The sequence below is a fragment of the Chenopodium album genome, chromosome 25 (assembly GCF_948465745.1).
Source record: "Chenopodium album chromosome 25, dcCheAlbu1.1, whole genome shotgun sequence".
Taxonomy (NCBI): domain Eukaryota; kingdom Viridiplantae; phylum Streptophyta; class Magnoliopsida; order Caryophyllales; family Amaranthaceae; genus Chenopodium; species Chenopodium album.
In genome coordinates, this window is record NC_137858.1 from 6547644 (window position 1) to 6559281 (window position 11638).

Consider the following 11638-nt stretch of genomic DNA (forward strand, 5'->3'; position numbering starts at 1 on the left):
TGCTAAATTTGGCTAAATGGGATCATAAGTCTTGGGACAAGTTATATGACAATATAAATTTAGACGGTAGCTAAGAGTGGTGGTCGTGCATGCACTCGTGCTAAGAGAGTGATGTGTTGCTGACTTGCTCATTGCTGGTGCATGCCTGGTGAGGAAAACCTGAACCGCATACCCTTCATTTAGATAAAGGATTGAGATTATTCAAGATCTAAATTTGTACTATAATGCTAATTTACAACCCAATAAATTTAAATTATTGAGTAGATCAAATAATTGCATAAAAAAATTTATGTATTCATGTGATGGACACTACTAGTTCTCATTGAATGGGTGGCAAATTTGAGACGATGGCAATTTGTTTTTTTTTTTTAGATTCGTGAATGTGTTTATGTGATATCTTCAAATGTTAGATCATCTAATTTTTGTAGTCAAATTTATCAAATTTTAATCATAACTTTTTTACACCGCACGTATTTGTTATATATGTAAGCAAATGACGAAAGATAAGATGATAATAATTAGGAATATATAGATAAACTCAAATCAAACTCATAAACGATATACTCCGTATCAATTACTCTCTATCTTAACAAAAGAAGTACTCCGTGTTACAAAGATTGTTCTTAATTAACTTCTTATAGCCTTTTAGTAACCTTAGAGAAGTGTATAGATAGAAGTGTTTTCTTTTTCATATGTAAACTTTATTTTATATGTAGGTTTCGTATGCATCTGATTGACAAGAAGACAACAGTTTAAATCAATTTTCACATCAGTGGCAAATTAGCATGGGGCCAAAATATACACCTTGTTAGAAAGCACAACGTTCACCTTTTCAGGCTTTCCTGTAATGATCTTAAAACATCCCCCTGGTAGCCGTCGATTTAGAAGCTACAAGTCTACAACCACACATGCGCTCACCAACAACAATTCTGGTGCGCCTCTGCACAAAGTAGCAATGGATTTGGTATGACAATATATTTGATGTTTGAGAAACGCTACCTCGATCTATTAGACTACTACTATCGGTTAAGTGTTATATTTGGATGTGCCAGTATCTAGTCATGTTGTGTCAGACTCATACTTGTCTTTTAAAATTAGAGCCTATGCACAACCCCACTCACATCATGCAAGCAAACCCCTCAAGAATTGCACTCGTATATATATTTTTGTTAATAAATTGGTTAAAAATAAGCCAGGCGACATTGGCACGACCAACCTATCATGCTCATGTCTTCCAGGTTCGTGCCAAATTTTGAAAATAATGTCCATGTATATCCACCAGCATGCTTCTTTGTATATGTTGTTGTGTCGGACTAATGATAGGCTCATATCGTGACTAAGTGGTCTTTGTGCCTGGCCAACCCATATTCATGTCTATATATTATATCCTCAAATACTCCTATTTTCCAACAAATATTATAACCTAATAAAAAACACTAACCATTACTAAAATAATCCTACCTCTAAATAAGGTCTAAATCTTATCTAATTTTAATTTATAAGTTGTTGGCATAAGATGAAGTGAATTTCGCCAAAATTGTATAGTATTCGTCACCATATATGCAACTTGTTACCAATTCAAAGTTTCAAACCAATATAATTTTGTTGCGAGATTTTATTAACTCATCAACCATACAAATTATTGTCCATGCGCTAATGACTAAGCATTTTGAAAGTTGACGTTTGGTTTACAGACTATCATATTTTCAATTGTACGAATAAATTTTATAGTCCATGAAAGTTTTTGGATTTTACTAAATATAGCTGTTGTTAGTCATTAGCAGTCTTATCCTCATATTTTATTTCAGATTCTATTCACTATTCAATATTCATGGTGTGAAAAAGAGTAGTAATGCAATAGAATACTTTAAGAAAATGTTTTTTTTTCTCCATAAGTAATTCTAATTCATAAATATGTCTCAATAAAGTCATACATTTTTAAGGTAGGTTATGAGAAAGATGTGAATCGATCAATCCACACTACCTTTCATATATATACTTTGTATCAATTTAGTCCAATTTCATAGATCAAACTCAAAGGAAAATGTATAGTGACTCTATTGAATTAATACTTCTCATAAATTTAGCGTGAGCCCTACACAAATCATCGCTTGAGATTAGAGGAATAGAGGGGGATTTATCTCCCCTTGATCTCGAACTTACATAGTTGGTGGCTTGAAATTCGAACTTGTGACTTTTTTTTTTTTTTTTTTTTTCCAAAATTAAACATTAAAAGTAAATTCATGCATGATTTAATTGGTGCAATTTCACAACTAGTTAGTCCAATTAGTTCTTGCGTTCCAGCTTCAATGATATTTTATTTTCAACTGACTTTTAAGTACTTTATGAAAACAACAGCTGGAATAATGATAAGTAGTCAATTTGAGGACGTCAACAAATTTCTTTTCCATATCACTTATCACCGATTTGTATAAGAGAATCTGGCTATCTTTTACTCATTTTTTGACAAACATAGAAATGACACAATCCTTTACGTTAGCTAACTTTCTTTACTAGAGCAAAGTTGTCCTTTCCTCCTAAAAAAACATACCCCATAATTTTACTTTAGGTATCCTTTCACACCTTTAATAAAGTTTGTCGTAGATTCCTCTATCATTTTAAAGTGAACACATATTTTTTGCGAAATTTGATACGATAATGTTGAGCCCATGATAAGCAAATACACATACATGTGAGTAAATATGTTGTCTCGCATTAAAAAAAGGTGTAAAAGGAAGTTTGAGGAATGTTATCACAGAAAAGAAAAGTTGTGTTCACTTTATAAGGCTAAGAGACTACTCTTCTCATTGCCGTATGGTTTTATGGTGGGACTTTCTTGGTCATATGAAGTGAACACTTGTGAAGGGTGTGACCTAGTCTTCTCTTATTTTTGCAAACTTAATTTATTTGGAGTTTTTTTTTTTTTTTTTTTTGCCAAATTTTGAAGTAGTGACACCCTAGTTTTGATCATCATATCTAAATTTAATTGCTTACTAATGATCATTATAAATCTACCCTTAACCTCGCTGTTATGGAGTAAAAACTTATCCCTTAACTTAATCTTAAATTAGTAATGGTAAAGACTAATTTACCCTACACTGAATCAATTCATTCATTCTCTCCCTAAGCTACTATCCATGGCAACACAATCACCTCAACTCCACCGTCCCCTCCACCACCTTCGCCACGATTAGTCCAACATCGTCAATTTAATGCCACCCCACCACACCTTTCACCTCGTCACTCCTTTTGGTTTTTAGTTCATAAAATAAGGAATAAGGATAACTTATGCAAAAAGTATGCGTCTTACTTTGTACAAGTAATATTTAGGCTTGAATATGGACGTGATAGGATATAAAATTCAATTATAGGCTCTTAACTTTTTAGTCGAGTTGCTTCTCTAACAATAGAGGGGGTAGAAATTTGAATAATTACTACTTTATAGGTCTTCTTTTTTTTTTTTTTTTTTTTTTTTTTTTTTTTTTTTTTTTTTTAAATAAATCAGTTGATTCATAGATATTTTCTAAATTGGCCAACCATTGAACATTAACCATTCAACGTATAACATCTTCATTCCCAACTGTATGTCACTGTAATTATTTAAATCGTACCACAAAACACCATATACACAATGCTTCCAAATGGGTAGGTTAGTATTATTCTTGGCATAATAGGCTATGTCTTCAAATTGCACATTAATTAGACTTTGTAAATTATTGTAATCAGAAAACTTAAGGAATCAGTTTAATTAGTCAGTCAATTATCGAACGTGTTTATCTTATCCCAAAATTTATTATAAGAGCAATTGGTTATCTCCAACTAAGCTATCACAAATTAAAGTAAATTATGTCGTTTTTTTTTGCTGATTATAATAAATCACAAAGTCCAAAATTTATAAAATTAAATGAAGTACTTTGCAAATGGACATTGCGTATGTTATTGATGAATGATGATCGAGAACCATGAGGTAATGAAATCACAACTCTTGTTTCTAGCTAATAGTAAATAGTAATATAATGCAAATATGGTACCACTTACACCATAATTAACTGTAATTTTTTACTAATTTTATTGTTTGTTGTTATTTTCCATTATTATATATAGAAGAAACAAAGATTGAAATTTAGTTTAAAACTTCCTTAGGGAATATTATCAGTAATATCCTTATATTAGGTGAAAGTTTTAAGCGTCACTTGTGAGAGTTGTGACTAGTACATACTACATAATACGATCTTATCAGCTCGATGCACACTTTTACATAAGTTATCCTTATTTCTTTTATTAATCCATAAATGTTCAACGTTTAAAAACTTTGACTATTATCATTATTATAATTATCAAAACTATATTACGTAGTATGGGTGCTGTTGTATTTGTCTTGAAATGAATTTTAATTTTTTTTTTAAAAAAATATTTACTCTAATTATGTTGAATATATGCATGATCAAATATGTGCATTGAAGACCGTGAAGCTAGAGTAAGGGTCTGTTCTCATACGTTGAAATTCAGTTCAGTTCAGTTCAGTTCAGTTCCGTTCAGTTCATGTCTAATGATATTGCTATGATATATAGCCAAAATTCATTCTTTTAAGCTCTTATTACAACGACGATAATAATAATAATAATAATCAATAATCAATAATAATAATAATAATAATAATAATAATAATAATAATCTGGGTGGGGGCTTAGATTGTATCTCGGTTCCCCACCAATTTCTTGTAAATTGATTGACTTTGTAAGTTTTTTGATATTTTATGATAATAATAATAATAATAATAATCAATAAATAACAATAATAATAATAATAATAATAATATAATTTTCTTAATTATTTTAATATGTATATTTGTATATACACATATGTATAATAATAATAATAAATAATCAAAGATCACTAATCCGTAGTTAAAAATCACTAATTAATAAGTTCAGTTCAGTTCATTCCAATTCAGTTTAGCTGAGTTCAGTCAATGAGAACAGACCCTAAAGTGTAACAATAGAATAAAAAAGAATGAGTATTATCTACTCTCCGTCCCCTTTTGATAGTCCCTTATGGACATTTTTCACGGGAATTAATAAACACAAATAAGTTTAGTTAAAGTACATTGAAAAAGTAAATTGACATTGGGTATGCAAAAAAAAAGTAGAGAGAGAAAGGAATCAAAGTATATGAGAAAACAAAATTTACTTGGGGAATATAACTTTGCACAAGTATTGTTGCAAATTGAAGGGAATTTTGGTAAAAAATTAATATTAATGGTTGTTGGAAAAAAAAACAAATGGGGTGAACATTTTGGAACTAAAATTTATCCATGAGGGACTATCAAAAGGGGACGGCGGGAGTATTAAAGTTAAAATTTTTGTAAAAGCTAATGTTTTAATGTTTTACATTATGATATCCAAATGAGGGGTAGGTTAGTGTTCTTGGCATTCTAGCACCAATTGCATAATATTTTAGACTTTATTATTATTTTATTAGCTAATCAGAGTTTTGAGGGAAGAGACTCCTTAGTTCTCAGTTTCAGCAGTCAACTGTCAACTACTGAATAATCCGTATTTTATCACATACTTATCAGAGTAGTTATCACATACTCATCAGAGTAGTTATCACATCTTTATATTATAAGAGCAACTGGTTATCTTCAACTAAGCTATCACCAATATATAATACAGAGTACGCAGTATAAGTACTCTATAGCAGTAAAATTCAAGAGAAGACGCAAATCACGCAAACCTATTTACTTCCAAAGACTTGGTCTAATGACTTTGACAGAAATTTTTGAATCATTTTTTTTCCGACGTGTAGCCATGACAATACTCCGCGTAAATTACAAATGGGGGTGGGAAAATTTGATCCCGTGACCAATTGTACATAGGGAATTAGGTTTAGCTACTACACTAATACATCATTGGTTCATACAGTACCTTCTAATGCATGATAAGGAAGGTACTTTCCCTGTGAGTAGGTGTATACTTCATAAGAATATCTTTGAATATAGATTTTCTTGAACTAAATGTTCTTTGACATAAATTTTGCAAAACAGAAAAGCAAAATACTCGGATTTCCCGTGTTAGTTTAGTCATGGTCAACATGAAATGAAATCTGCATCAAAAAGATGGATAATAGCTTCTACTTGTATAATCTTTGACTAGATAGTCATTTATTGCGTCATCGCGTTTGTCTCTTGTCCTTGTTAATTTACAAAGTCTTAAATGCAACAAACACTTCAAAATCCCAGACTACAAGTTCACGAAAATCTCTACTTCCTATGGTAACCAAACGAACACTTGGTACACTGCATACTTCAGACCTTAATCCCTAGCTAATAGCTCTATCAGTAAGGCGTTGACGTGGAGTGGAATACATTATTAGCAAGACAAACACTATTTTGCCCTCCATTCATCAGAAATTATTACAGCTTCCACATGTTTATTTTCCTAGCTTCCACGATAAGTTGAGAACCCGAAAGGAGCTAACAGCAGTGGCACGTGAAAATGCTCGAACTTCTGTGACTCTGTGATCTGGAACACTATTGAGACAAAAGGGAAAAACCCAGAGGGGTTGTACTTGCCCGTGTTGAAGCTGATCCTGTATGTACCAGGATTTACTGCATCAACAATGTTCATTAACGGGTTACTCCTACCATCATTGTCTGTCTTACCAGATCCCACCAGAGTCCAGCCACTTGGATCTGATCCGGGAAATGAAGGGCGAGGCTCTGGACCCCTCCACGCCTCCAACTGTACTTCAATCCCTGCCCCAGGATGACCACCTGCCATATCGAGGACATGGGTTGTGATAGGTGGCCGGTTCCTCTTAGGAGCTTGAGAATTTTTCTCTCCAGAAGAATCAGATGCAGAGATGAGATGAGAATTTATCATACTCAGGCGATCTTCTACATGTTCAATAATAGCACACAAATAAGCATCAAGGATTTGTACTATTAACAACTTTTTGTCTAAGCAGAGAACACCTTGTAATAGGACTAATAATCAGGACAAGACTATTCTACAAATTAGGAATGGTATAACTTGGGCCATGCCCAGGAAAATGTAGTGCAGTTTGACACTTGCAGAATAAAGACAGTTGGATACTTGGATTAAAAAGTACCTGTATAGAATTAATAGGTGTTGTGATGGATGTTCTAAATTAAAGAACTATGTAGGATCAATACACAAATATTTATATATTCATAGGTTGAGAAAATAAATTTACTCTTATATAAAGAGAAACTATTGTAATTGAGCAAGTAGCAGCATGTACAAGAGCGGAGGACTAGTTAGTAGTTATCCTCGTAACTTTTTAATTTTCCTGCTGTCTTAACTCACAAAGAAGCTACATTTGTCATCCTATCCCACAACAATCAGAACTTAAAAGTGGTTCCCATGAAAAAAAAAAAAAGCATATAAGGGTGTATTGAGATTATAGTTAATTATTAGTTAGTTACAAACTTTCAATGATTAACCATCACTGGAAGTCATGAACCTCTAACCTGCAAAGCTGGGCAGCTTTGAGAGCATATTAGGTTCGGGTTTTTTCTTCAAGCCACTTAGTCTGCTCAAAGCAACTCAATTTAGCTTGACACAGGCTTTCTCCCTTTTCTCAAGTCTTTGGTACTTAGATTCTTTCTTTTAATCAATCTTAGTTGTGTCAAAATGTGTTGGTGTATTAGTTTTAAGGCACCCCAAAGACTTCTGCCACATGGGCTAGTACCCCAAAAACTAGCTACTACCTCACTGTTAAAGCATTTCTAATAAAACATTACCATTAGCTTTTGTGGTAGCGGATGCAGGTTGATATTCCGTAGCTACATCAGTGCTTGGTTTTGCTGAGAGGAGTTTGGCAAGACGCAGTTCTGTAATTTTCATCTGTTCCTGAGCTGCTATTTCAAGCTCCACTACAGGCCTGTTTGAGTAGCGTCTCTGCAATCAGTAAACAAGAGTCATCAACATCAAATTAATGACTTACATTTGCCACCCTAAAAGAAGGAAGAATGCTGTCACAACTCACAAGTAGTCTTCAGCCAGCTTATCGTCTATACAGAAACTTTGTTCCATTTTTAGAATAACTAATGCTTTATTTTGCAGATGAATACTACATTTTTTGTACTTTATGTAGACACAACTTCCAGAAAAATAAAAATCTCATACATAAGGCATATCGCTCCAGACACTTATCTCTGACAAGGATATGAATTCTTAGTCAGCAGTAAGGTTTTCATCCATACGTCACAATTAGCTTGATCCACATTGTAAAGAAAAACATTGAACACACTCACCAGCTAGTTTCTCTTCTCTATCATATTCTTTGATCATCTGTTCTTTAGGAAGTTTGAGGATCATCTGTTCTTTAGGAAGTTTGAGGATCATCTGCTCTTTAGGAAGTTTGAGACAAAAATTTGACCAGAACCGGCAAACAAGTAAATCTAGAATGTATATCTGTTTTTATAATGTGAAAAGACATGCAAAATATTTTTATAATAAGGATTATATTCGAGAGTGCCATGTCCCTGCACATGTGTCCAATTCTAGGACAAGGTCCCAGTGTCCGAGGTTTAGAACCTCAGCATGTCTAACGCTTATAATTTGGATGTGTACCTGGACTAGTCTCTTGTACGGACCTACCAAAGTCCAAGTAATATAGTGTGCAATCATTAATTTCTATGTTTCACACTCTTCCAAGTTCCAAGTATGTCAAAATGAAATTTTTTCCTGAGTTCCAGTCAGTTAGATTATGTCATGCTCTTAGCACGTACTCCAAAAGATGTCCCATATAACATATTTACAGCCTAGTTATATGACAGTAGCAAAAGTAAACCTCACTTCAAGAACAAGAACACTTCCATACTTATATGGCGATTTTGGCAAACAACCCCTCCCCTACAATGTGTTTGGATAGAAGGAAATAGAGGGAAAGGAAGAGAAAGGAAATAGGGGGATGGGGTATCTTTCATTTGGATAACAAATATGGAAGGAAGGGAATTGGAGGGAAGAGAAATGAAGGGATTAAATTGAAAGAAATTAATCCCTCCAACAATGGAGAGATTTGGAAGGAAAACTCCTCTTTCTTCCCTCCCCTCCCTTTCTCTTCCTTCCCCTTCACCTCCCTCACCTTCTTTTCTTTCCAATTTCTTTATCCAAACACACCGCTAATCTCCATTTGTTCATCAATATGGCTATTCCCATATCATTAAAGGTGTAGTTGTTCCTCTTTCTTATTATTTATAGCCGTGCAGATTTGCAGAAATCTTTAAGCAACGTGCCATTGCTCTACAAAAATATGAAGTTTGAAGCTTGGGGATTTATGAAGTAATATAGTTTCAACAAGATGTTGACTTAATCATATGCTAGTAAATAAAAAGACGTAAATAGAATCAAGCAGCAACACAACATAATCTTCCCTTACAATGGAATAATTACCTAACTAAGTCGGATATGCCTTAAAATTCAGAATAGAAGATCCGAAGAAATTTAAGATGCTGCTATAAATCCAAAATCAAATTAATGAAATTTACTGTATAGAAAAGCTTCCTCGTACTAAAATTAATTGTTTTTATAAATACCTTCAACTCAGCTAGAATCTCTGCAGTACTTCTCCCAGATGCACAAATAAGAAAGACAAATCCAAACTTTTGCTTATACCGGGCATTCCACTCAGTCAGTTCCTGCACAACACAAGCACGGAAACTACGAGTAAACCTATGCTTCACTCATCTAGTCCATGTGTTTGACATGTTTACAGCTTCTAGGAAAAACATGGACCTTGATTAGGAACAATAAATAGAAAATGACTGAATGGTCATAGACATGTAGTACAAACGACCAATTATATAGTCAATTTTCATGCTAAATTGCCCTACTAAATGCCAGTATACAGGTATGTACCCTAAGCTAAGATCAGTTAGCTCACTATGTTTTTTCAACTTTAACTCAAAACACTGTCAATAATATACTTTGTACAAATTAGTACATAAGAACCTGTAATGTAGTGGAAGTAGCTGATTTCATAGCAGTTGACTGCTCTCCCTTGCTCCACCTACAGAGCAAGATTTTCAAAGTAAAATTATTAGTGGAAGTTATATAAATAAAACAAAATGGAAACGAAAGCGTAAAACCCAAGAGATAATGCCAAATTGATCTTGTAATTATGCCAACCATTTGTAATCTTGGTCAATGTGTTAGGATATAAGCAGCATAAACCCCATCAAACCTTTTACTTTGAAGGCTTTTCTCAAACACACAAGTACACAACAATTAAGTTATGAATGATTTGATCCCGCAATCAAACCCTTCATGATCAAAAACTAACTAATGAATGATTTGATCCCGCAATCCACGTGATAAACTTCCAACTCATCTACTAGATAAAGCATTCCAAACACATAGCATCAAGATTAAGTTTTTAAATAAATTGACATTTATCATTTTTTCTGACGAATAGTAGAAATACAATTATATAGACCATGTAATCAATCCTTTCTACTAAAATTTCAATTTCATCACAAAATTGCCACTTGATTCGCATAAAAAGTTAATCCCCATCCCTATAACCCTGATTAATTCTATTTAACAAGTTTACTGATCAAACAAAATATCAATTACACAATCATATTCATCTAAAAATAAACAAATCAGCAAGAACCCAGAAAAAAAGCTAATCTCAATAATCAAAGAGAGAGAAAAAAGACTCAACTGGGCAAAAGTCTCACCAACATGTGAAGAAGGAGATTGGCCAATCTGAGGATGAGCTGAAAAAGCTTCAAGCCACCCATAAACATCAACCTGCAAAATATTTATAATCAACAAAGAAAATCAAGCAAAATTGGGTAAAATTAGAAGAAATTGGGAAAATTGAGACCTGGTTGAACCAGATGTTTGTAGCAGATTCAATTGCATGATGAAGATTGGAAAAAGGGGATAAAGCCACCATTTGTTTGGCAAACTTAGTGCTGCCACAACATGCCAGTAGTTCATCTTCATTGACTACCCATTTTGCTGATGATTCCATTTTTGTTCTACTATACTATTTCTCTCACTCTCTCTTCACTTGTTTTTTATTTGTTGCAAATGACTACAATACATTACACCTGCATCTGACTCGATCCGAAATCGATAAAAAAAAACTCGATTGTCCGATTCAGATTTCGATTCGCATGAACATAATAATTTACGAGTATTCGCATAGACGAGACCCAATCGGGACGGATTATAAATCTGTGCACAGGGGCATAATAGTCATTTCTTAGTCTCTCATACCCTTTTTTTTGCTCCTCCCATAAACCCGTTTAATGGCTCGTTAATACTTGAGCATGAGAGTTCACAGTTTTGCCTTTGCTTTGAATTTGCAGTCTCTCTCCTCCAAACAGAAGGTATTCCAATTAACTCCTTTGATTTCTTGTTTATAAGCTCAATTTTTTTTGGGTTTTTAGTAATATTGAATGTTTTTCTTTAATGGGTTATTATTATTATCATCAATTTGTTGCAATTGTTGCTGGGTTGTTAAGTTAATTCTTCAAATTTGAGTAAAAATGCATAAAATTTCAACAACAAGAAGCCAATGTCTAATATTGATGCAAAAATTGGTGATAAACCCTCCTCTAAAAAATTTCATTTTTTTCTGTTAAAATCTTCAGTTT

At 33.2% G+C, this 11638-nt stretch overlaps 1 protein-coding gene across 2 annotated transcripts; it reads right to left on the reverse strand.

Annotated features, from left to right (window-relative positions):
- Positions 1 to 6119: 6119 nt before the first annotated feature.
- Positions 6120 to 11070, reverse strand: LOC145614640 (uric acid degradation bifunctional protein TTL-like). 2 transcript variants are annotated; one of them, XM_081669703.1, is made up of 6 exons: positions 10861 to 11070; positions 10696 to 10784; positions 9981 to 10038; positions 9566 to 9667; positions 7769 to 7925; positions 6120 to 6895 (listed from the first exon to the last, which is right to left on the reverse strand). In XM_081669703.1, the coding sequence occupies exons 1-6, from the start codon at positions 11008 to 11010 to the stop codon at positions 6441 to 6443; spliced, it is 1011 nt and encodes a 336-aa protein (XP_081525829.1). In that variant the 5' UTR covers positions 11011 to 11070; the 3' UTR covers positions 6120 to 6440. The 2 variants fall into 2 exon arrangements, with proteins under 2 accessions (XP_081525829.1, XP_081525828.1); XM_081669702.1 differs by having other exon boundaries at positions 6120 to 6898.
- Between the last annotated feature and the right edge of the window lie 568 nt (positions 11071 to 11638).

What these genes read in the sequence shown, in the direction of transcription:
- LOC145614640 (XM_081669702.1), bottom strand. Translation starts at nt 11,010, where the DNA reads ATGGAATCATCAGCAAAATGGGTAGTCAATGAAGATGAACTACTGGCA. An exon ending in CAAACATCTGGTTCAACCAG is followed by an intron (nt 10,785 to 10,860) that starts GTCTCAATTTTC and finishes AATATTTTGCAG; the next exon opens with GTTGATGTTTATGGGTGGCT. An exon ending in CTACTTCCACTACATTACAG is followed by an intron (nt 9,668 to 9,980) that starts GTTCTTATGTAC and finishes TGTGTTGTGCAG; the next exon opens with GAACTGACTGAGTGGAATGC.